At 37.3% G+C, this 27,275-nt stretch overlaps 2 protein-coding genes across 8 annotated transcripts in view; one reads left to right on the top strand and one right to left on the bottom strand.

Moving 5' to 3' along the window:
• The window catches only part of LOC134533879 (protein roadkill), a 283,593-nt gene that overhangs the window by 166,556 nt on the left and 89,762 nt on the right, over positions 1 to 27,275 (top strand). The window lies entirely within an intron of this gene.
• LOC134533877 (uncharacterized) lies at positions 8,674 to 16,740 on the bottom strand. 4 transcript variants are annotated; one of them, XM_063371607.1, is made up of 6 exons: positions 15,914 to 16,740; positions 15,237 to 15,379; positions 13,661 to 13,870; positions 13,266 to 13,537; positions 11,888 to 12,024; positions 8,674 to 10,440 (listed from the first exon to the last, which is right to left on the bottom strand). In XM_063371607.1, the coding sequence occupies exons 1-6, from the start codon at positions 16,135 to 16,137 to the stop codon at positions 10,215 to 10,217; spliced, it is 1,212 nt and encodes a 403-aa protein (XP_063227677.1). In that variant the 5' UTR covers positions 16,138 to 16,740; the 3' UTR covers positions 8,674 to 10,214. The 4 variants fall into 4 exon arrangements, 3 of the variants coding, with proteins under 3 accessions (XP_063227677.1, XP_063227676.1, XP_063227678.1); XR_010075404.1 differs by having other exon boundaries at positions 11,593 to 12,024; positions 13,266 to 13,870; XM_063371606.1 differs by having other exon boundaries at positions 13,266 to 13,870.

Raw genomic sequence — 27,275 nt, 5'->3', positions numbered from 1 at the left:
ATACATTTCGTACACAAAACATTGAAAATACACTAATACTAATATAATTAATTACCAATCCACTAGTTTAACAATCTTTTCGAAAACAAAATTCTAACGCTCATTTTAAGTATCGACTCTAATCTGTTTGCGTCCGCCGTGTATGTCGCTCTGACGTCATAGATGCATTGACTTTGATTGGTTAGAAAACAAACGCGCTCGTCGCGCCATTGTTATCGTGATTGCGGAATGGCGTTCGTCAGCTGTTCCGTGAAGCTATCGAGCGAGCGAATACCGAGCGCACGTGGGTGAAGGACTCAGCGGTCGGAGAGCAGTGACTCACTGTTGTTTGCTCTGCGTGGTTTGTTGCCTGAAGGATAGAGCTCGATAGTGTTTGTTGTCTGAAGGATAGAGCTCGATAGTGTTTGTTGTCAGGGCGAGCGTCGTCTGTCTCCTGACCACCCGCGCGGCAGCTGGACCTCTGGGGATGTTTTCAAGGTCGTTAACATTAACAGTCTTTAACCGATAATCGTAAACTATCACTCCCGTATACACGTAACAGTAATCAAAGGGCAGTACTAACTCTCACTGTTAATTCATTCTCGATCGTAAATTAGCCTAATCTGTGTAGTGACCGTAATATTTCGATGGGTCTCCCCGCCAGAAACCAGACATATCCTTGTCCTCTGCGCACAGAGTCATCATTGGCTCGCGATTAGCCAGTATTTGTTTTAAAATACTTTGTTCGTCGGTACCGTGGTCTCTGTGTTGTCCATTATTATCTGTTTTGTATCACCGTTGGGTTCATTTATTTTGTCGCTGTGTTGCCCAAAATTATTGTTTGTTTGTACAGTATTTTCTGTTCTTGTTACAACTGTATTGTCGTTGTCAGCCCACTGTTTGTCTGTGCTGTGATATTTTTTTACGACTTAATCCTTCCACCGTATTCTCTCTTTGGTGTCTAGGTATATGTTTAACATTTGACAACGGCTGATTATGGCTAGTTTTCTGTGTGCTTATGTATTCATATTTCTGGCACATTCTTTTGGTTTCTCTGTGACATACAGTTAAAACCAACAATGGCGTACGCCCATGAAAATCTTTCCATCAAGCTTTCCCATTGCAAGAATCGTTCAAAGAACGCTAAACCCTGCACCATAATTGCCCACGACCAGAGAGCACGCTTTTTAAATCGGAGCTGTGGAAGTTGCTTCAGATGTGATGATTCTGATTATGTTTTGTGCTATTGCTAAATGTGTTTGTTGCATTCACAGAAACTGAACTCCGCTGAATCGCTAGTTGCGTTCAACACAAGTCTCCAATTGGTGGCGTGTAATTTATTCGCAGGACGTGCTTTGGGAATTCAGTGCCCCTCGCTGGGGATTGAAATTACGCCCTTGTCGACGCCTCAGCACGCTCGTGGCTTAACTTTATTGGCCGCGACTCTTTAAGTTCCCAGATTTAAGTCACCCAGTCTGTAGCAAAGCACACTGAAGGCGATGAGTTATTCAGGTTCTGACAGGCTCGTCTATCATTCTTGGTAGGAAGGAACAAAGAGATGTTAGTCAACAGGTTGTCACTCTTTCAACTTTTGGGTGTAATCACGTTTAGATAAGTTTCTTTAGTTTTTATGGTGCTTGGCGAAAAAATTATTTTCAAAGATTTTTATGTAAAATAGCAATATTTTAAATAAATATTTATTTATATCAAATTATGTACGTTATTTTGGTTCATTTTATTTTATAACTAGTATAGTGCACGTAGTTTGGTTTTTGTAACTAGTTTGCAGTTTGGATTTTATTTGTAACCCATTGAGGCTTTTAGTGATTTTTAACAAATAGTTATCAAAAAAACATGTCACCTGATAATGTTTTTGTATTGAGTTCCTGGAAATTATGTAAGGTTTAAACTTTGTCTTTATTATCAGGCTATTCTTGAGGTCAGATATTTTGTTCGGTACAGGCATTGAATGGTACAGGTTAATATTGTCATTTAAAACCTGGGTGAAATACCACGCCTGCATACAGTTGTATAAGCAAGACCGTTGTTGATTATAAGCTACCTGTTACACGATATCTGAAATGCGATGTGCGGACATTTTATATAGTTTATGATTTCCAGTAAATAATGGTGCTAATACAATTACAAATATATTATTTTCAAAACGATAGGCTAGCGTAGGTACTCTTTATTAGTTTAACGTATGTGGCAAAAAGTATATATCTAGAACTAAATCAGGGAACTGATCTGAACTGAATAATTACATGATTTTCATTAAAGATACGCTAATTGCGACGAGACAAAAGTATGAACGAAATGGTCTTTGTGTGACATTGAGCATTGGTTATCAAACTTCGTTTGTATTTTCATTGCCGTATCAAACCATATGTTATTGCATCCACTTGATAGTTTGGCATTGCATTGTTTCACGAGACCTTTGTGTACGTGTGTGTTGATTTAAGTTGCTAACGTGACCTGTGACATTATCCAATAGTCCATTATATTATGCACAGGAAATCTTTGACACAGTTTGAATGGAATTATTTTATACTATTCCTAGTATCAAGTATTAGTAGGACTAGGAACACGTAAATAAAATTATTAACTTCTGAAGTGCAGTGGTTGCATGTTATTATTCGCCAGCATTAAAGTTAACCAAATCTACAATATTCTAAAAGATGATTTACTGAGGTCCACAAATTATATAGACACAAATTCGTCCATTACATGAATTACTCCGACGTTTTAGGGTCAGTGGGCATATTGGGAGATGGCTTACACACTTTATAAATAGAACCTACTTTGGGTCAGTACAAGCATTTTAGATAGATTTCGAAGAAATACTACCTATTGTAGCCGTTACCATGGTGCGATACTCCAGGAAATTTTTTTTAAAGTTTTTCGTTTCATGGTCCATAGACCCCAAAACCATAGTCAATTAAGAAGTTTATATATATATATATATATATGTGTGTGTGTGTGTGTGTGTGTTGGTGTGTGTTGGTGTGTGTGTGTGTGTCACATTTTTGTGGACATGATAACTGCCCTAATTTTTCACAAATCACTTCCAGACTAATACATAAAATAGAAACTTGGATAATCTCGGTCTAGTTTGGTAATGGGCAATATCCGACCAAAGGGGTATAATTGGGAAGGTTTTTTTTGAAAAACAGAAAAATCCAATTTTTTTTTTTAACTATACGTATATAATTTTAACAATTTTGCAGTCATACGCCGTTGCTGTATGTCACAAGAAACCTCGATTTGAAAAAAAATGCAACCGAAGCCCAGTTTACTTCATCTTTAGTCTTTGCTAGGGAATACTATTGTTTTAATAGACTGCGTAGCCAACTTTAATGGGGTTTTGAATATGATTGCATGGTCAGTCACTGATCATGGATTTATTCGAGCGCTTCTCCTGACGAAAGGCATCACCTCCTTTATATCACTATGCGGGCTCTTTGAGAATATATGTACGTGTCCAAAGATTGTCTTTGAGAAAGTAAATAATAATATTTTTTGAGATAAAAATTGTTTAACTTTCAAGCAAAAAATGCCACAGCATTTTACGTGGCTGACTGGGTACGTATGCATGTCCGCTCAGTAATCATACAGTCCTAAGTGAGATTATTTCGTGATACTCTATATTGAGTGCAACAAGTCCATTGCTCTGCAGTATTGAGGCTACGTGCGGCTTCAGTGTTGATAACGCCCGTCTCGGACGGAACAACGTGTATTGAAACAGTAAACTGTTGTGACACGAAGCATGCACATGACTTTTCCTGTAAATTCGCTGTCAGCTGCAGATAACAATGACAATAACAATGAGGCGGGCGAAACTCCGTTGTAAGCAGCGGCCATTTCGAGACGCGAACATTCGAACTGTCTACTCTACTCGCGAGTTTTCCCCGACTACCGATGGAACATGTTCCCTCGAATGTTCCTGAGTGTTTCTATGGTGATGATTTGGGGGGGGGGGGGGGGGAGAAAGAAATAAAAATATTGAGTTGTTTTATCATGTGTGCGACAATGACTTTAATGGTGGCTGCAATTTATTTTAGGCCTGATTTGCTCACTGCTGTTAATTCGCTATTTTTTTTCCTACGCGTTATCGGATTTTTTTTAAAAAATATGCTTGCTTACTACTGCATTTAGTTTTAAATTGTTTGCTATAAAAAACAATAAAAAAACAGTAATGACAGACACTGCTGTGAGAGAACCGAACGTGCTCTGTTTGGTTTCATCACTTGCATGTATCTTGATAGTTCCCGTTCACTCGGCGTGAGTACAAGTGATTACATGATGATTATACAGAGCATGTCGCGGCATTGTACCAAATACATAGCGACAAGTTGTGTTACGTAACAGTATTGTTTCATAAACGAATAGTAAGTTGACTAATTTGTTTTGTGACAAACATTTATTCATTTATATTAGGGAATTTGAAGCACTAGAGGTTTACATTTACCATGAATGACGATTAGAAAAAGTTTTAATAAGTGAGGAAAAAAGTTAGTTCTCATTGTCATAATGTTGGTACCATAATCATTTTGAACGAATACAATTTTCACTCTGGACACGTTCTGCTATCGGTTGGACTGGTGTGACAAAAACGCCAGGTTTTCGCATAGACTATCCTGCAGCTGTCCGGTCTTATTGTGCAGTTTTCTGGTTGCACCAAATACACTAGAGACTTAATACCCAACAGCTCAATACCAATAACCTAGAAGATAGTGGGATAAATAAACCTAGCACAAGAGGTGTAACTTAGATTTTTTTACAGATAAATGGTTAAAATATATACCTATTGTATTTGGTGACAAATTTGATTAACTTCATTTTTAGAAATTTGAAGAACTGAGGGTTTATTCCGCCCTCCCAAACATGTATAGTATTTAAAAGAAAGTTTTTTTCTAATAAAAAAAATATTTTATTAGTGATATTGTTGGTACCATTTTTATTAAACATATGTATTGTTTATTCTGGGCATACCGTCTGCCATCTAGCAGACTGACGTGACAAAAACTCCAGGTTTGAACAAAATGGGCAGTATTTTTATAAAAATTCCTATTATAAAATCATGTCCATAGTTGGTGTTTAATATTTTTCAAGTATATTTTCCTTTTATCGGAGCCTTTTCATTAAATTGTTTAAAATTTTTGTGTCCTAATCAAATAATTCGATAGACGAAGTAGCTTCTCGAAGCAGCGAATTATAGCTGCGGGTGCCGGAAACTTCGTGTGATTCGCGCCCCGGATATGTAGTTGAAAGCACAATTTGGGTAGCATATATATTTATCACGCTCGGCATAATTTTAAAGTATTCTACGTTAAATTCGTGTCCGAATTTCGTATTATAAATATATACCTATGCAGCATGAGAACACACGAATTTGCTCGTAACCGAGATTGGATGTTACACTTCTTGGCGAGTACTGAAAGACTCGTTCACACACACACACACATATATTTTAAAATAACATAAAAATTTACTGATAATAAATAAAATCGGCAATACCTTAAAATTCTTTTTGACTTTATGTATATGTATATATGTTAATTGTAAAATTTTCATTCGGATATCGTTAATAGTAAAATTTGCATTCGGATATCGTTAATTGTAAAATTTGCATTAGGATACCTTTTTTTTTAAAAAAAAAATTTCATTGACTTATAATTGCACGATGCGCTGATGCACTGATGCACTGATGGAGCTGTCTAGTTTGTTGGTCTCGATGTCTCGAATGTAGTAAGTTGGTCGCACCCTCGAGATGTGCCCGTCGGGCGGTGACCTTGAGGCGCTGCTCCCGAGAAGCGCGGTGCAGCCATTGTCACTCGGCGTATTGTGGCGGGTTGCGTCATAGCGCCCGAACTGTGCCTTGGCGACCGAGCTGTGGTGACGTCAATGAGCACCCGGGTTGGATCCCGGGGGGATCCACCACATTTATAGTTTTCCCGTGGTTCCATCCTAAATACCTCCAGGAAAACGCTGTGATGGTCCATCCTCCTATTACCATTACTTGTGAACTAATGACCTTGTCAACGAGACGTCAAACAAAATAACCTCGCCAATTTTTTTGTTAAAAAAAAACCGGCTACGGAGCCTGCCTTGTCAGTGTGTGTGTGTGTGTGTGTGTGTGTGTGTGTGTGTGTGTGTGTGTGTGTGTTAAGGCCCCCGCACTATCACAGTCCAACTCCCAACTGGGACTGTTCAGCCCGAACTGACAGTTTGGATTGAATTGTGTGCACACACGATCAGTCCATGTGCTCAGCTCGGACCGAAAAGTCTGAACTGAATCGAAGCCTTCTCCACACACGTTCAGTCTTGTGGATTCTGTTGCTGTTGGACATCGTAGAATATTGAATAGCTTTGATGTTGCAATTGCAGTTGCACTTTTAGTTAGAAAAAAGGGTGGGGAAAAAATGAAAGCAACCAGAGAGTATGAACAAAGATGTCTGCCACGACACTCAGCTGATGGACTGGTTATTTTAAGTGGCAGTTTGGACTGGCGAGGCGCTGTTCCCACACTCGGCTCTTCGAGCCGAGTCCGAGTTGATGGTAAGTCCATCAGTTCCGACTGGTCAGTCCTCCATCATTGCTCACAGACAGTTCAGACTGTTCATTTCCGACTGGGTGAGTCCGAACTGTCAGTTTGGCCTGATCGTCTGTGGGGGCCATTAGTGAGACGGGATAAGTGCGACACTCGCCGGTGCTTCTAGCGCGGAATCTCCTCTAAGCGCAAGGCTTCTCGTCGTGCATAGGGAAATTTTTACATTTGAGCGCTAGCCGTAACATTAGATAGCGGATAAATGAAGTAAAAGGTGTAATACAAGTCTATTGTGTGCTTCCAAGAATCTGTACCAGGCCTTCATGTCTAAAAATAACCCCAAAGACAACACGTTTTAGTCGTCTTCGCGCTTCCAAAAATACAGTTTAAAAACGAATTACGGAAACATAAGTACTCATTTTCCCTCAGTGTATTCTTAAATACTTTTCGTAAACAGATTCTACTCGGATATCTTAAATAGTTTTGAAATCGCGTAGTTTCTTCTGAAGTTCTGCACACACTATGTGTGTCTAGGTAGGCGGGTAATCAACCTCTCCAAAAAATTATAGTCGGAATTACGCATAATTTTATTTCATAATTAATTTTTTGATTTATTGCTTGATTTTAACTCAGTATAAGTTAGTTTTGTGTATTTAGTCACCTGGGCAATGTGTTTTAACACCAGATTAACTTGTACAGTCCCATTTCGACACATTTCGTCATAAAAATTTGGGAATTAAAAATAAAATAACCAGCATAGTGGTTTAGTCGAAGCCAAAAAATGAAAAAAAAAAATGGCTTTTAAAATTATTAGTTACTCAAAGCTGAAGTTTCGTACTCCACTATAATCTCGAAGTTCCTGTCTCCTTGGAGGCTTTATGTGTATGTCAGTACGCCTTCGGAACATATCCTTGCTTACGGCCATTTCACAAGACAAAACTTTACTTTAAATCGCGTTATAGTTTTATTGAATCCAGTCTCTTAATTGGCTGGTCATAACCGCGACCATTTGGTGTTCAAGGACTTGATTGCTCCGATTCCTTAGAATATTTTCGTTTCAGAAACGCTCTTAGTTTTGTTGGATGCTAATTTGCAGTCTTTCATTATGTAACTCATTTAAGGCAGTTTCGTTCTTTGAGAATAAAAATAAACTTTAAATAAACAGTGTATGTAACAAAATAAAAGTTAATATTTTTTTTTTAAATGTTGGCTAAAAACAGTTTATGTACGTACTTGAATCGTGTTTAATATGCTTTTCAGAAGAAAAAAAAACCTTTCTAATTTTTTATTGAGTTCCATCTTTGAAGTCTATTAACACGTGCCAAAGAATTAATAACAATGGGTTGTATTTAAATAAACATCTTGGGTTTATTGGGAAAAGTTGGCAAGTCCAGTTGCCGAAAAATCTGTTTTATTATAATCAAAGGAGCGAAGAGAAAGAACGGGCTTCTGAGTGCAGAGGAAGACCGGAAGAGCAAATATTATTTGTTGTGGATGTTTAAGACATGACAAAATGTTCGGCAGGTACTACTGCTGCCGCTGATACTTGTTATCGTTGTTTACTTATACTTGTATACTCGTTGTTAGGGGGCGACTGAATTGTTGCCCATTGGAAGGGCAGCCCTTCAGGATTTTTCTGACAGTGGTTTATTTGTACAGAGACTGGAAGGGCAGCCCATCCAATTTCTGAAAACACGCTCCTTTAAGAGTTTAAATAATCCTGAAAACTTGCCCCTTGGATGGGCAGCCCTTCAGGATTTTTCTGATAGTGGTTAGTTTGTAAAGTGACCTAACCTAACCTAAACTAACCTAATCTAACCTAACCTAAACTAACCACTGTCAGAAAAATCCTGAAGGGCTGCCCATCCAAGGAGCAACAATTCAGACAACCTTTCAAAAACACCACTGTCAGAAAAATCCTGAAGGGCTGCCCATCCAAGGAGCAACAATTCAGACAACCTTTCAAAAACACCACTGTCAGAAAAATCCTGAAGGGCTGCCCATCCAAGGAGCAACAATTCAGACAACCTTTCAAAAACACCACTGTCAGAAAAATCCTGATGGGCTGCCCATCCAACGGGCAACAATTCAGCTCCCCCGTTGTTAGTTGCGAACGCCGCGATGTTGGACGGCACAGCTAGCACGGCAGGCGGGCTGAAGGGGCGCGGCGCCAGGAGGAGGAAGCACTATCACGCAGCGCGTCACGCCGCAGATAGCGCGCAAGGCCTCGCCGCGGGGCCGGATCGCGACCGAGGACCAGGGGCTTAGCCCGTCTTCCTCGCCGACCCTCGCGGCTCGCGATGCCTTTGTAATTGGGTCACTGTGTCGCTGAGCTGTCCCCGCATGTGCTATCTGCTCCCGCGACCCACTTCTTCCTGGGCTTCCGCGCTCCCGCCTCTTGGAGATTCGCTCTCCGGAAGAGCTGTTGCTGTCACTTTTTGCAGCGAACACACGTCTGTGCGCAGTGACAGAGCTTGACCAGTAATTCGCTCCAAAACTTAGCCTGCACAAGCACACAATATCACTGGAGTATATTATATAGCACAAGTAAAAATATCTCTTTCAAACTAACTATCCCATGATAAGTTTCACAAATGACTATCGCAGCTATGATGGTACACGCAGGAGAAGAATAAATTGTCCAGACTTTCAAGATTACTGTCGTGTATTCTTCTGTTGTAATAAAAATTCTGTTTTGCAAGCGTAGGCCTACACGCGTATAGTCCATCCACGGTAACCTCCTACTTTTCTGAAGCCCTGCTTTTCACCGGATCTACTTTAATGTCACTATGTATCCTTCCGCCGTATGTAAACAAAAACATTGCCATGTGACAAATGTCAAATGGTTTGTTTACAATCACCAGCTGTCAAAACAATGTGTGTGTGTGTGTGTGTGTGTATGTATGTATGTATGTATATATATATAAAGTAATTTGAATATGATCTAAGTATACATGTATATGTTCATAACATTTATGATACCCAATGGTAAAAATATTAAAAAATAAGTTTGTTAGCTAAAGAAATAACATATAATTTAAAGTAAATTTTTAGGAGAACATATAAATTCACAACATTTATGTAAGCAATAAATATCATCCTTTAGTACAGTTTAACACAGTTTTCTGCATCTGAAAAAAAAGTATTGTAAATTATACATATGGCTGTCCATCTAAGCAATCTGGAAAAGACTAAGGATTGAAGGTTTAATAAAATTAACAAATTCAGATGAAAACATTTAAAAATTAATTTTCTTCTTTTATTTAATAAACCCCTACCATTTTGCCGGTTAAGGCCACAAATAAAAATATGGTTATATACATTTTCCTGAGTATACTTATTAGACAAAATCATAATTTTATGAACAGTAAAATTGTGGTAAAGAATTGACAGTAATTTCTATACCACTTATATGCATTATTTATTTGTGGCCCTGGATGGGGACTGGCTTTTTGTTTTCCAAGTAAGTTCACTGAAAAATGAAGAGACACAACAAAATAAAATGTTTCACATACACCTATACGAATCCAGAAATGAAATTTATTATAAATTTATCATAATATGTGTAATATAAAGTTAATACATAAAGTTCCAGTAATCAACATACTTAATGGGAATGCATAAAAGAAAAAAAAATGTTTCAAACCCCAATACTTACAGTTGCCCAGGTGTTTATTACATACAGACCTCAATAAGAACACCCGGGTAAATCATCAAGAGGAACTGCCAGTACTTCACTGTCTCCATCTACTTGCTGTGTCGTAACCTCAAATTCTTCGCTGTCACTGTCTTCACTTGAACTATCCTTGCCGAGGTGGATGATGAGTGGAGGAATGGTGCCGCTGTCTATGTGGACTTCTCTCTCCCAGTCTGCTTGAATTAGCTTCTCCACGTGATCCACACACCTCGCCCATCTAAAAAAATTAATGTATACAGTAAAACCTCTATATAAATGACCTGTTTATAGCAAAAACCACTCTATAACAAAATATGTTTGTTTCTGTCAAAACGGCATAGTAAACAATGCATGGCATGCTCTTTATTACATACAATTTTGAACTCACTCCACAAGAAACTATTTTTAAACACAACAAAACTCATTTAATGTGTTTTCCTCAACTATCAAAGCTATTATTTAATACTTGAAGTAACATGTTTTGTTTTATGTTATCTGAAAAAAAAATTTATAGTGGTTTATTTAAGATATAATAAAGCTGTAAATATTTTCTATGTTATCAATAAAGGCTTAGAATGCATATGATAAAATATTTATTTCATAAGTTTTGTGTTTGTTTTTGGTTAAAATTTGTCCCAGACAAAAACAGTGAGATATAGCGAAAATTTAATTTTTTGAATAGTTTTGATGATTTACTGTATATGTATTTCACTATAATAACATAACTTTTGAAAATACTAATGTGCAAGAACTACATGTGTAAATACCTATTCAAGTTCGCTAGATGAAAATATTTAAAATTCTCTACGTTGAAATTTTATCTGAATATTGAAATCTGCCTACAGCACTGAACCCACCATAACTTTAAAGTCATTGACACAAGATTAAGCATAGCAGAAAGTAATATCACAATTACTAATAAATACAAAACTATTTATGGAAATGAAACAATTGCAAATGGACTTCAATTACAAAAAAAAAAACCTTGCAAATAAGTCACCACTGTTAGATCTAGAAACTACACAGATATGTATGAATTACATGGGAATAAAATTACAAACACAAACACAAACACGAACACAAACACATACATGCAACACATTTTCAAAACGACAACTACACAAATTCAAACCACTTATTTTTACCAATTGTTTTAAAACTGTATTACTGGTATATGAATATACACAAAATGATAATCACACTATACACACACTAGCACACAAAGTTATCAAAAGGAATGGTAGGACCAGGCTGCTAGGCAACAATACTTACGTATTATGTAAAAATGTATGGTAAGGGTTTTGCTGAAGCTTGAGGAATGTTCTACAGGAAAATAAAACAATTTCTACTTCAAAAGGAATACCCCATTGGTCATGCAACATGAAAATACCTCTCTGGTGTGGAAGCATCAAGAGCCTCTTTCCAGATGGCTGCAACTGCATCATTGTCAAATCTCTTGGCCCGCCCCACGTTACTATTGTAATGGTGTTTACATTGAGCCCAAACTAGTTCGATTGCATTATAGTGGCAGTGATAGGGTGGGAGTCGTAGAATTTCGTGGCCATAGTTACGAGCCAACTCGTCTACCTCATATCTGAAAAGTGTGTTAGAACAAGGCGTATACGTAATTTTTTGCAACTATCTCACTTTTAAAGAAATGCTGTAAAAAAAACGAAATAATATACCGTATTCGGGGCTTGTTTTGTTTAGCTATTCTCAGCAGCTCCACTTTCAACAAATTATTTTCATGTTTTATCTCATTCTTCTCCAGCCACGCGATCAGTGCATCCTTGGTCCAGTTCGTTGTAGGTGTTTTCTCAACCTACGTTATGCCAACATTTAACTAAATACTCAAGTAGCTGATAAGAATTCATGACAGTAGAACCCTGTTACAATTTTACTGCTTATAAAGTTTTCCTGCCTATAATGTATTATTTTTCAAGTCCAATATTTTCCCTATAAGGACAATGTATTTAATTCCTGGATATAATGTTTCACAAATTATGCGTTTCGTGCTTGTAATGTTCACTTCATAAAATTTTAGAAGACGAAAAAAATTAAAAGCCTTTGTCTATACTGTCTATGTATATGTGTATGTTAGCAGTTAACTGCCTGTTGACACCCTTGGAAAACAAAGAAATTCATAAATTTTTAGCCATTCTGTGTGTTTTCAAATGTATTCACTTAAATCACATGTTCAAGTGGCAAAAGAACTGGACTTAAGCATTTCCACTGTAAACACTGTCGTGAATTATGACAATTATACAGAAATGAGACAATTTTACAGCAATGAGACAATGTGTAAGTAAAGACAAAGCAGATAGAAGCTGGAAGCACCATGATGTTAAAGAAAAATTGTTTTTGGCTTGCTACAAGCAAATTGGAGCATCAAATATATCTTTATGCAGCTTGTTGAGTCCATTGGCAATAAATCCACACTAAAAAGTACTAAATTGAATTTCCTGCTTATGTTTTTTTTTCTTGTAGCCCCTTAAAAACAAATTATAACAGGGTTCTACTGTACTTATGCAAAGCAAACATGTGTTTTGGCATATTGTCGTAATGAATTTCTAAATTTAACAAAGCATGTTAGTTTAGTGACTAGAAATTTTTTTGAAAATATTATTTTAATTTATTAAGTAGGGCAACAGAGCATTCATAAAGTGGGTCCTTTTACCAAACAAGTAATTATGTCATTTTCAAATGCTATTTGCAATAAAAAAATTTTATTTGGTATTTCAAACCCTCTACTAAATTAGTTTGCACTACGATGTAATTCAATTACATTATATATATATGTATATATATATATGTATGTATATATATATATATATATATATATGTATGTATGTATATATCTGTGTGTGTGTGTGTGTAATCAATTTCAGCTCAAACATTATAGTTTATAAAAATGTAGTGTAGGCATACTATTAAGATAACAATTATTGCTGGCAAAATGTATTAGTCTCGAATATTCGTACTTATACACAATAATAAACACATGTAAATTTTTCACATTACAATTTGAGCAATAAAAAGACACTGCTTTACCATTGCACATACCTGGGTGCTGTGATATGAAGCATTGTCCATTATGATGACACTGGGTTCCTCAAGATGCACCAACATGTCTTCAAACCACATCAAGAAAGTTTCCCCATTCATCTCGCCATGGTAGTCTGCAGTCTTCTGACCTGAAACAAAAAGTAATCCTGCTCCTGGCACAAAGCCAGTGCGCCCTCCAGCATTAACAACAATAAACCTTTTACCATCTCCAACAGTACGTCTCTTCGCAGATTGTAGACTCTTGTCCTGCCATGACTTTGATACAGTTCCTGAAAAATATATGAAATGGAAATGAAATACTTTGTATTGGACCACAGAACAAATTTTCAAATAAATTAATGCCTTGCCTCTCTGGAAAATCCATGTTTCATCAACAAATATGAAATTGGCACCTCTTTCTTTTTCTTCTTTATACTTTCTCAAGAAATCTATTCGCTGCAATACTATGTTTTCATTCTCTATCAAAGCTTTTCGTCCATCAACAGTTGTCCATGAAAATCCCATCTTCTTTAACAATTTATGAAGACTTGATCTTCCACCATAATAATCTATTTGTCTTTCCCTGATTTCTTTCAAAATGGTGTCGACTGTAACATTCAAACCTGTAAATTTATTGCATACATTAACAATACATGAAATAACAGAGGTACACAAAACTAAGCGAAACCACAACCCCGTAGAAGATAATTTAAGTGCACAATTTACATTTATTAAATAGTTTTAATAAACTTACATTTCAAAAATACTTTTAAATTAATTTAAATTTTGTATTTTGCTTATAGGAATTCTACATTGCAGTATTTTTGTCTGCAATGATATGACGATTATATTGCGCGTTTGTATTGAAGTTGTGTAAAATATTAGTATTTCAGCATTCAATTTAGCAATCAATAAGTTACAAGCTCTACACTGTGTTATAGGTAAATGTTTTGTATCGTGTATCCCATGTGATCCCTAGATCTTTATGCATGAACCTGTACATCCTATTGATCGTGTGGTGCATGTTTTTTTTCATTTATTCAGATCAAAGATCCTGAACATAATCAAATATTGTGGTATAGCAAGAATAATTATCATAAGTTTAATAAAACATATATATTTTCATTATTATTCAACTTTAAATCATAACTCATTACTATATCACAGGTTTTTAGTTTTGGTTTTGTACAGGATTTTTAAACGTAATAAATTAGAAAAGCAAGCATCATCAATCACAGGATCAATATTTGCAGGATCATGCGATCAGGATCAATGTATCGAATCGGATACGCGATACTAAACTTTTACTGTTTTATAACCTTCTGTTACTTCATACACTAACACACAGTTTGTCTGGCTAAGTTGTGTTTTCATATGATACTTCATTACAATTAAGTAGGCCTATTGTTTATAAAATAACAATACCCCTATATTTTCTAAAGGGTTAGGCGGGGCATGACACTATTTTGCAATATAATATATATTGTACTGGACCCTGCCACACAGTACAATTTAGCCAATTAAGTATCCCAATTTTTTTTTAATAACCATGCTTGCTTAGACCACAACTCACTAATTTGTAACCAATTACTGCTAAAGCGCACAACTGGATATTATTGATACTGGAAATAGTCATTATTTAACCTTCTGATACATCATAAAAGTTGAGGTTATTTAATATGTATACTGTGTATAACGATATAAACATTACTTGTAGTTTTAGAATGTAACAATTTTCTTTCTATCTTTAACCTAACCTTAAAAGGACGTGTACCTATTTCATATGTTGCACAATATTCTATATATCAATACCATATCAATAAAGAAACCTAACAAACCACCCAAAAATGTTAAGTATTTTTAAAGGACAGATTATATCGGGGAAAAAAACTGAACCGGTCAATCTGCATATGGATATATGAAATGAATACAATTAAGTAGGGCCTACCCCAGTGATATTGAAACTACTCTTCAGTATCAAATTTTTACCTTCAGCGTACATCCTGTAAATTGCATTCCTGATTGCATTTACTGTGAAATCGTCGACTGTGTCAAGTGACTTTCCTTCCTGTGGACTTTTTTCCCTCTTTTTTCCTGGTGTTGAAACTTCTTCAATGTCTTTCTTGTAGTACCTAACCAAAAAAAAAAAAAAAAACATTTGTCATAACACTTTTCCGGGGACCCGTTCACAATACGCAGTTAGGCAGTGTTCCAAATATGGCATTTTGTCACAAATATTTGCTTTGTGGTCACTAAATGGAAACATGACAGACTTTGTCCACGAAATTAATGAAGTGTTTTTTTATTTATTTTGTGATCTCCCAAACAGATGAAAAACTAATTAAATGCAAATTATAAAATCACTCCCTTATGTTATAGTTAAACCTATCATAAAGTTTATAAACATCGTTATAAACAAACGTGTATCACACCCATAAAAATACTTGAAAGTGCCTATATTGTTATTGTTAGGACCTGAGTAGGCCTAATATAATTTTAGGTTAACTTTTCAACAGAGACGCCACATGGCGGTGTTGTCTCACACCAAAAATTATAAATTGGAAATAAAACACAAAAAACCTCGTGAGTTAAAACACAGGCCGACAATACTTAGGACACAGTCGATATTTTTTTTACGTGCATGAAAACGAAAAAAGCCTACTTACTTGAGAACAGTTGACTTTGCGATGTTGAGAAGAAACGCGGTCGTCTGCGTAACGTCACATTTCTTCAAGTCGCCTTTCCTAATTAAAACATATAAGTTCTGAGCGACGTTAATGATGTCCATCTGACGCTGCGAAGAAGTAGCTTTCCCCATCCCGGAACCAATTACCATTACATCAATCACAAGAACCACACAAAATATCAAAACGATAACAAATTCCATCATTACAATAGTAGATAATAAATAATATAACAAAGTTAAAATACACAATATTAACACAAAATCCTGAAACACAAACTGTACGTTATTTCACGGTCAGTAATATATTAAAACACACTGCAATATGGCGTAACTGCAGACAAACGGCTGAAAGAGAAAACAAACAAGTGACTATTAACATTATTAATGCGCGACCACGGTTTCGGCACGTAATATTTTTTTACCGTTAACATAACGTTTTTATTTCACCAGAGATTTAAAAAAATGTTCAAACTTAACAAATACCCAAACAAATTCTTAAATACACGCGGAAAGTCAAAAAATATATATTTTGGCTATGGAACTATTTCGTTCTAATCATTGCCAACACACCACTTCTCTCACTGTTTCATTTACACACATGCGAGATCATTAATATTAATAATATTGTACATATATAGTTACTTTTTTTGTAAAATTTTATTTAACATCATTATACGGTAATTTAGTGTTAATGCATGTTTAATATGCATATGATGGAAAGTATTTTTGCAAACGAACCAAACATGCTGCATCCTGGTGTGTTTTTTCAAAGGTTCGTTTAAAAAAGTAGGAGGTTACCGTGGATGGACTATAACAGTTTTTTCCCCCGTAAATTTCTAAATGTTTATACAGATAAAAAATATTAATGCTTCCTTTGTAAGTATGCTTTACTGTGTATGCCTAGGTTTTCCTTCAACTGTAAGGCATGAATGCACTTTTTCTGGCAGTCTCGTTTGACCGTTCCGCGGTGTTTGATTTGTGAAATTTTATGGTTTCCCTGGTACCTCTCACTCGAGGGAACCCGCCGACTGATCTTAAAATAATTTACATCCACCTAACTTCTAAATATTCCCAAGTGCTGATCCAAGAAATGAACACACACTTTAGACGACATAGAAAGAGAACTTTCCATGCATGGTTCGGTATGAACTTTGTTCTGCAACCGTTGATTTTAGAAAAAAAAAAAGCATGCGTAACTAGAAAGTAGTTTTCTTGCAGACTTGCTGAAATGAAACAATAGGGTTGTCACTCAAAGCCCTATAGTGTTATGACTGTGAACGAAAAAAAAGTCTAGTTAATTGGCAATGTAGCACTAACGTTCTGTTATTGTCATCATCAGTGTTTCAATGATATAGTACCTCACTCATACAAACTTCCAACTTCTATTGGCTGCTGGAAAGCTTAATGTACATGAACATAGTGTTTGAAAATTCAATTACCCAAACTGCTCATGGGGCTTTTGTATGGGAACGGAGTTGACAAAGTTTAGAATAGCAACTTATGTATGAAAAATTAGTATAGTACCAAGTAAAGCTTTGTAAAATCAAGTATTTAGATCATGCTTTTACTTGGTTGAAGAGTGGTATACTAAATAGTCAGTTTTCCAATAAGGATTGTAAAGAAATTGTGACCTGAAAGTATGTTTCAAGGCTCGATTTTGCTTCATGGCAATTCCTACTAATGTTTCACCATTTAAGCACTACATATCATTTTTTGTGCCAGATAAAAATCGACACGTTATCAACTGTTATTAAAAATTGGGGGGAAAAAATCTAACATTGTGAGTGAAGCTCAAACAAGGTTTTTTTTTATTGCAGTTGGTTTATTCAGCTTTACTGTTTAAAATGTCATCCTTCCGGTCTCTTACACATTTTTAGAGATAGAGTCTTTTTTTACGACAATTGACGCATAATTTTATATTTTAATTGATGTTTCATTCGAGCATATTTTTTATTTTAAAAAAAATCATGGTAAGGTTAATAGAATATTCAATAATTGGACTTTATTTGGTTTTTATTATGCTTACTAATGTGCGCTGTTAGTAACTTTAACTATTGGAGGTACTGGGACAACTCAAATGCCCGGGTAAGAATCCGAACCCAGTGTTACTGCGAACACTGTTTTGTAGTGCTACAGTTGTTTTCATGTGAATGTACAAGTTGATAAACATCTGTGAGTTTGCGTGAGTAATTGTGTTACATTTAAAACAATAAAATAAAATAGTCCAGTCCGGTCGAGGAACCACTGGGACGGGGTGTTCATCCAGTGGCTCTCCCAAAGTCCACCCGGCGGCAGGAAAGCGGCGGCGGGCCGGGACGGTTTTTCACGCCCAACTAACGAAGCCTTCGCCATTTGCGCAATGCGAATTGCGACGCCGCGCGCCGTGGTGGTGGTGGTGATGGGGGGAGAGGGAGAGAGGGGGGGACTTTCGTTTCGTCCCACTTCGCGCCGGCGCAATGGGAACGAGGCGAAGTGCTCGTTTCTGGCCCCGGCGCTATCTCGGACCCTTCCCCATGCGTCCCTTCCCCTTACCCCCCTTCCTCCCGGCTGTCCTCAAGGGGCGGTTCCCACGCGATAGCGGGACATCCGGGGGCGGAGGCTCCCGCCGGACCGCTCTGCTCGACAGCACGGCACAACACCACACACATGTAGATACATCCGCCCGAATCAACTCATTTAAATTGAATATAGAACAAATGAACAATTTTTGTGTACAGTAAACACGTAAAAAAATTTCAATTAAACATTAAATAAAGGTTAGGTAAATGATAGCAATCAATATATGATTAAACACACGTAAATGCATTTGGAACTAGGAGCTTGCAACATCGCGTGTAGAAATTTTTTACATTGAATTTAATAATGTTGAATAATTAAAGACGGTGACGAATAGGAAAATTCTAACCGAAACTGTGTCAGCACCAGAAATAAATTTTAAGTCATGCAATCAATATTATTGAAGAGAAACATTTTTTTTTGGGCGAAAATTGTGTGAAACGATTCCGGACGCTAAACGGTGGCGGACGGTGCAGAAAACTTGCGGGCCGCGGGCTTTTACGTGGCTCCACGTGGCATGGTGCGGCTCAGGTCGCGCTGGGCTATTGGCCACGTGCTGCAGCTAGTGGATGGCCGAAGCGAAATATCTGTGCAGGGGTGGCGGGGAGGAGAAGAAGCAAGGGGGAGGCTGGGTTGGAGGGTTGGAGGGGAAGGTTCTTTTGTCGTATCTGCTGGAGTCCAGTTGCTGCGTTACCTTCGGACAAGGTCACGGCAAGGCTGGGGACTGCCTACCGCGACATACACCAATATGAATAAATACTCGTATTGCCTTGCATTCTTTTTGACAGTGTTTATTAATTTGAAAAATAAAATTAGTGTTGCGTTTTAGACTACATCCATGAATTACAAACAACTTTAATTCATGTTTACAAGTGTTTTTTATTCACATGCTACATAATTTAAGAGATTTGCATTCATTACAAACAAATGATATAATCAAAAATTAACGAATAGCTTGTGGTTTCAAAACGTCGAAAGCTACTTAATAAATTTTATTAAATCACAAAAACTCTTCCAATTGTACTTTCAAAATAATATTTAAGTGATGAATGGTTTTTCATGTACAGTCACATATTTATAAAAATCTTTCGGACCGTGATGAAATATCACGTCTTACTAATAGATTATTTTCTAATACTGGGGATAATAAGATTAAAAAATTAAATATTTTTACCAGTATACACAAAAATAATTAAAATTACAATAACTAAACTACAAACAAATTATTATTCTACTTCCTGAAGAAAAAGTGTAAGCCAAACTCACTTTCCAATTCTGTAAAGAACAAAATAATGCCGTCAATAAAATATGCGCACCGATGACACCTTGTCAACTTTGTAGTCTATGCCTCAGATCGTTAGTTACACAATATACTTTCCGGACACAGCATATTACTATTTTCTGACACTTATTACATGTTTACCATTAATTGTTCAGCATATTTTTTTTTTAAAATGACTTTAATGTTGCGCAAATCGATTAATGTTTTAACATAAATGAACTGGGATTCCGTTTATGTGCGGTAATGATTGTTTTAGATGTTGCAAAAGCGGATCACAAGTGGATTCAGACATCATGCTTATTCAATCACGTCGAAGGTCACCTGAGTACACATATGATCGAAGGAGTTCGGGTGGTATGGAAGAACTTAGTGTGCACTGACTGTTGTGCTCACGGTGTCAGTGAATTCATAGCTGGAATTAATTTTCAGCCTCTAGTACATCATTTGGTGCGGTCAAAGAAGGTTCAAAAGATGGCTGCATTAATGTTTGATGAGAACTACTTTATATTTCTTGTCTGGAAAACATATTTCCGGCGAAACCCTTAAATGTACCACTGCTATTTTTTTTGTTTTGATTTCGTCACTATCACTAGCTCAAACTTACAGTTGTTTCTTACTGGCAGCGCAGTCCAAGTTAAGCTGCCGGGATCATCCGAGAAAAAAAAATACCTGGAAGCCAGCGGTTGGATTGGTGCCGGAGCACAGGACGCGGCGAACCACAGAGTGCCGGACTAAAGACCTCCCACTGTATTTTTTTTTAAATATAATCCCACGGCCGGCGTGGAGAGAGCCAGGCGTGGGCGCAGTTCGACGACGCTTTCTCCTGCCGTCGCGTCGGCCCAGCGTCCGCGCGTTGCGTAACGCAGCGGTGCGTGCGAGCGGCGATACGTCTGGCCCTCGTTTACACGTGAGTGCAGGTCAAGTGTTGTACACCGAGAGCAAGTTGATGAGGGAGCACACACTTCGCAACGTTCCACGGAGGTTTTATTTCTCTGGGGAAAGATTATAAATATTGATTATATATTTAGTGATTAGTTTTTTTAATCATTGTGGTGATATACTGTCCACCAGGGGCGAAAAATATGTGGGATTACGTTTATATGATTCCTGTTTTACATTTACGATTAGCTAAGAGCGAGCAGGTCCCCACAGTGAAGGGTTTTCAAATTCCAAGGGGATCTAGCTACCTTCCCGAGATTTACGCCCATGCCTTCCACTGATGAGCAGTGCAACGTGTTAAAATTTAAAACTTCCCTAGTAACATATTTTATTCGCGTCAGCATAAAGAGAAAATCTTGAATTTTTAATACCCACGCATAAAACCAAAACAACGCGGAAATCCTTCACAGTTACTGTATATTGCCTCAGGAACAGTCTCAACCAGGATGAAAAAAAAATAAAAAAAAATAAAAAAAAATAAAATAAAATTGACTCTCTAAATTCACAGACATGTAACCAAGAGAATACGTAATGAATGTGTGTGCGATTGTGTGAGATAACGACAGTATCATAATACGAATTTTTATTATATTTTAATGTTTTTATATTTAAAATAATATTTAATATGTTTAGGTTAGTATTTAATTATATTTTAATATTTTTAAAATATTTAATACATTATTTTTAAGTAGTTAATTTTAGTACTAAACTGGGATGTTTAATGGGTGGATGATTCATCAGTAATTGCTATAATTTGAAGTTTTTTTTATAGTATGTAATTTTATGTTTGATTTCTAGGTATAACATTTTATATGTTGTTTGTTTCATTGTTGGGTGTAGAGAATGTGCGCACACCTTAGCTGCGCCAATCAAAGTCGAATTAAATAAATAAATAAATAAAAAAGTGCTGTGTTCTTAAAATGTAAAATTATTCACTTGGCTAATTTTCGCAAAGTGTGTTTGGGAGGAACGTTTTAAGAGGGGAGGGAGCGCCCAGCCGTGTCGCGGGTGAAAGCTCTCCCCGTGTCCCGGCCGCCGGAGAGAGGGGGGGGAAGGTGAAATTGGGGCAGCTTTTGAAAACAATTGCAACACGTGGGCCGGCCAAGGGGGGTGGGGGAAGGGAGACGGCGCGCCTCGCACGCCACATAGCAAGTAGAGCGGCGGGCGGGCGGCGTGTAGTTTCACTTTCCTAGCGCCTCTCCGGAGAGGCTCGTCTCTGCACACGGGCCCCCGCGTCTCTCGTCCTCCCCTGCCAGATACGCCCAAACAACACACCGCTTTAACACACTACTCTATATTCTTCCTAAAATAATTTTTTCAAAAGTTTATTTTCAAAGTGAAAGTTTTGGAATAAGTATTTTCGGAAGTACATTGTCTTGTTGTATTTCATCAAGAGCATCATCTGATATTTAATTCTTACTTCTAATGAAACGTAACTCAAAGCTACCATTTTGGATTCAACAGTCTTTTTTCCCCATAATTTTTGTAGCGTTTAATATTTTAAAAACTCAGCTCTGTTTGACCATAGGACATAATTAATTGAATGCCTTGTTATTTATAGTGACTGACTGCTACAAGTACTTTTTCCTGTGAAATAATAATTGATGGGGAAACCTCCCCCCCCCCCCAACCCTCTTCTCACAATGTATACAACTCTAATAATAGATACCATTTACCATGGGCGTTAATCCCGGGGGACCCGCCCCCTAGAATTAATAATCCCCTAACTGAGTGGATCCGCTTGGACTTGCAGAATTGTGACTATGAAACGGGGTTAATAAACCTAAACGCAAAACTATGTTTTATGGAAAATTTTTCTCTATATTTTAAAGTTTTCTGCTTGTTGCGTGCATATAGGGCAAATATACAAGCACCATATCCAGAGATGACTTGTGTCGGTTAAAACCCACGCCCAAAACTTCTCGGGCCACGCAGGCCCCTTTCCCCCTCGTACGAATTTCCGAGGCCACAGATAAGCGCCCCTGCCATAAAAAATGAGTTAAAAAAAATACATATTTAAAACATATTGTAATTATCGATAGCATATAAAATAAGTATTGAAATGTTAAAGAAGCTTGGTAGTGACAATCTATCGACAGTGGGCGCCATTTGCTGTGTACTGCAACCTAAGAATGAGACGGACTATAGATAATACTAGCCTGCAGATGGGATTACCACACAACATTTCAAGACTGAAGTGTGTTATATCGAGGGTCAAGGGCATTTCCAGGGGTAAGTTGGGGGGCGGGGGAGAGACGAAACCGTTATATATATATATATATATATATATATATATATATATATATATATATAATACAACAAACTGTTGGTATTTCAGCACTTTGAAATATAAAAAAAAACTATTTACGAAATAAAAACACTGCGTTATCCCTGAGGAATCATGAGACCTCTGGGATTTCTCAAATGGTTACAACTCTTCGGCAAAATGACCACCTTTTCCCCCTCCCCGCAGCACTTTTCCGTTGTGAGCTGTCCATGCCCTTGTCTCGAGGACAGCAGCCAATCAACAAATTATTTAAGGCGCCACATTAAGCCTAGATTTCAAGCTTAACGAACCCGTGACATTTCTGCGTCTCTAAACCACCTAATTGCCGGTCTCCGTCTCCACAACACACGTAGTCGTCGGTGGATGTGTTGGTAACCTGACGAAAAATTAAATATCAAACTTTACGTGCGTCATAATCGGTATATGTACCTAATGCTTATTTTATAAAACCTTTTTACGAATATTTTAGTGGGTTTTATGCTGTCTAGGTTACTAGAAAAAAAAGGGGGAGGGAATAACGAAGTGAACTTATCGTAATGTTACAATAAAAAACCCGCACACATCCATGCTTTACACGGTATTCGAACCGAGGTCCCTTCACTGCAACCATATGCGCCACGGAAGACGGAAATTTGGGAGTCTAGAGACGTAGAAATTTCGCGGACTCGTTAAGAATGTCTGCTGGGCTTGGAACCATTTGAGGTGGTCTGGTATACACATTGAAGTAAGTCGAAGATTGTGCAGTTTTTGAGTTAGTTACATGTTTCACCCCTCTGAAACATTGAAATTATTATTTGGTACAGAAAATTCAAGTCTGCAAAATTTTTGACTGAACACTACTATTCAACATATTATTTTGGACATACGCCATTGACACCGTATGTCATAGATAAATATTAAAGAACGGACAAATCAAGATGAATATACAAATACAATTTTATCCAATGACAAATGTTAAATGCATGAACAGCAGAGATAATTCAGTGGAAGAAATTAGACCAGTATCACAGCACAGACGAACACAAGTGTTCTGACAACGACGAGACAGTTGCAACAATAACAACAAGAACAGTAAATACGGACAAACAACTACCTTGGACAACAAAGCCACGGACACATGACAAAACAGCGACGCACATGCGAACAAACTGAACTGAACTGTGCTGTTTATGCATTTAATATTTAATATGGACTGATTATGGCTTGTTTCCTGCGTATTTTTTTTAAATATCTATATTTGGCCTTTATTTAGTTTTTAGCTATGACATACCGTGTCAACAAGCAGTGGCGTATGTTAAAAATAATGTTTTAAATCAATCCTTCCCATTGCAAGACTCATTCAAAGAACTTGTCAATACCACTACGTTCTGAAGTCTCTCATTTGTTTATTAGCTGATGTTATTGAGATAATAAAGCCATCAAAATCATTAAATGATTAAAATTTTCATCCAGCTTTGTGGTTAAAATTTAACCGTTTAAACCGTCTCAGTTCTATAATAAATTTTGACGCTGTGATTGGATTTAAAACGTGTTTGGGGTAATCTGTCAAACTTTATTTCATTGAGAAAATTGAAAGCTCTATTCATCCTATATCCCCCCATACTTTGATGTCAAATAAAGTTGGAGATAAAAGTCGTGCTACCCGCTCCTATTGACGGCGGTGACACCGGGAGTGATGCTTGGAGAGATAGGGAAAGATAATAAATATAGTTTAAAAAACTAAAGAAACATGCTTTTAAAGATTATCAAACTAAAAAGTAAAAAATAATTTTAAAATTAAATTTATGACAATAGTATATAAGCAATACTAGTATAAATGAGAAAAAAGCTTGAGGCGCTTTGTGCCATATTTTTTGTATATTAAGCGCCCCATGCTTTTTTCTCATTTATACTAGTATTGCTTATATACTATTGTCATAAATTAAATTTTAAAATTATTTTTTACTTTTTAGTTTGATAATCTTTAAAAGCATGTTTTTTAGTTTTTTAAACTATATTTATTTTTAACTTTTTAGTTTGATATTCTTTAAAAGCATGTTTCTTTAGTTTTTTAAACTATATTTATTTTTAACTTTTTAGTTTGATATTCTTTAAAAGCATGTTTTTTAGTTTTTTAAACTATATTTATTTTTAACTTTTTAGTTTGATATTCTTTAAAAGCATGTTTTTTTTTAGTTTTTTAAACTATATTTATGTATAATTATCATAGAGAAATGAGTTACCGACACTACCTATTACCATCTGAGATAACTATTTGGAGTTGCAACGTCACAAAGAAATGGTAAAGTCTCTACGAATCATTTGCAGTTAGATGTATGGATATAATATTAGAATTTACCGGGGAAAAAAAAAAACATTTTTTTTTTCGGCGTGGCCGGGAGTAAAACCACGATCGCTGAATCCGAAAGCTGACGTCACAGAAGTCGCGCGCCTTAGACCGCTCGGCTAACGAACGTAATGAAATGGGTGGGACATTTTACAGTGATGGGTCACTCACTCTTAGTCGAAAGAGTTACAGACGGACAGACAGAGTTACAGACGGACAGACAAACATACAGGTGAAGCTAATATAAAGCATGTAAAAAAACAGAGACAGAGAGATAAAGATGGGGACATCTAGAGAGAAAAAAGAGACAGATACATAGAAGAAAGAGACAGAGGACGATGGATAGTGAGAGAGAGAGAGAGAGAGAGAGAGAGAGAGAGAGAGAGAGAGAGAGAGAGAGAACGTAGACCATCCTTAAATCGAACGTAGATTGCCGCGTCGTGTCAGGGCCCGGGTGTGCTTGTCGCAGTATCACATTTCCTGGCATTCCTGGCACCTCGCCAGGGGAACTGTCTAGGTACATGCGGTCGGCACGTTAAAGGATATAAACTCTCAATGTGTGCCCCGGGTTTCATTACATTGTCTTAAAATATGTACTACGCCAAATTACAGATTTATATTTTGTAACTAGCTAATGCCCGGCATGCGTTGCAATGCCTCAATCTTTTTTTTTTCGCGATTAGATATACATCTATATCTCTCTTTTTCTTTATCTCTCTCTATGTCTATATATGTATATCTATATCTATATGTCACACTATAGCAATGAAAATATTAAAAAAAGCTATTATATATATATATATATATATATATATATATATTCCTGCCACAGGTGTGACATAGGTATATAAAAACATGCGTGTATTCGAATGAAACGATATGTCAAAATTTCAAAGCAATCGGTGAATTTGAACGAACTAACATTTCCATTTTTTTAAAAAATTTGAATTCTTACAAACACACGTGTCTCTGTTCGAGTGCCATTTGGTTGACTGGCGAGTCGTGACCCAGTGACGGCCTCGCGCGCAGGGGGGACGAGAGCGTCGCGGTGCAAGACAGGCGCCTGAAACGAAAAGCGTCGCGTGCAAGCACGCGTCAACCTCCGCCTTCCACGCCTCGAGCAGGGAAAACACTGGCCCGCAGTTCGTGCCCTGAGGTCGCCGAGGTGTTGCCTTCGCGCCGCGGGACTTCCGTGTGTCGCGTTCCCCCGCGGGAGGGGGGTGGGGTTGAGTCCGTGAACACTGCCCGATGGTCCGGCACCAGCCACTGAAGCTATAAGAAAATTAAATAAAAACTGTAATTTCGACCTATGGTAGATTATGCTCCCCCCCCCCCCCCCCACACACAGTTCGCACGTAAGTCGTAGTCGGAAGCACTTGGGCGCGGCCCGATCGAGTCGTGAGCGTTCGGTGCGGTTAGGGACCGCTCGGAATTTCACCAAATCCATAGCATCATCTGTATCCTGTATACGCGTACACAATTAATACATTGTATGCTTTTGCATCCCGCGTGTCTGTGCCCAGGGTTTTCCCTGAGTCTATGCAGGTTTCACCTGGCCCCTAACTCTTAGCGTAGTTTTAAGATAGGGGAGTTTGTCATGGCGCCAATCGCTGCCATGGCTGGCCAATCCCCGAACAAAGCACACGATGCATGCGGCCCTTGCCTGCATGGTTCATCCCAGCATGACTAGGCGTACAGGCTTCGGCCTTAGACGCACATGGACTAAGGAAGAAAAAAAATTAGTTTTGGCCCGTAGTTGTGTTGAAATATTTATCCCTTTGTTCCTGCCAAACAGTATATGCTGTCGAACGATTATTAAAACTCTACAGCTTAAAGTTTAGCGTTCGCTGAAGTTACCGGCCGATAAACCGGAATTTTCGGTAATCTGGCACCTGCAAATTCCTTAATGTGCCGTATTACCGGAAGTATGCTGTATTGAAAAGTCTTCATAC

The sequence above is a fragment of the Bacillus rossius genome, chromosome 7 (assembly GCF_032445375.1).
Source record: "Bacillus rossius redtenbacheri isolate Brsri chromosome 7, Brsri_v3, whole genome shotgun sequence".
Lineage (NCBI taxonomy): Eukaryota > Metazoa > Arthropoda > Insecta > Phasmatodea > Bacillidae > Bacillus > Bacillus rossius.
Note: the sequence above shows the minus strand (reverse complement) of the source record. Positions and strands in the feature narration are given on the sequence as shown.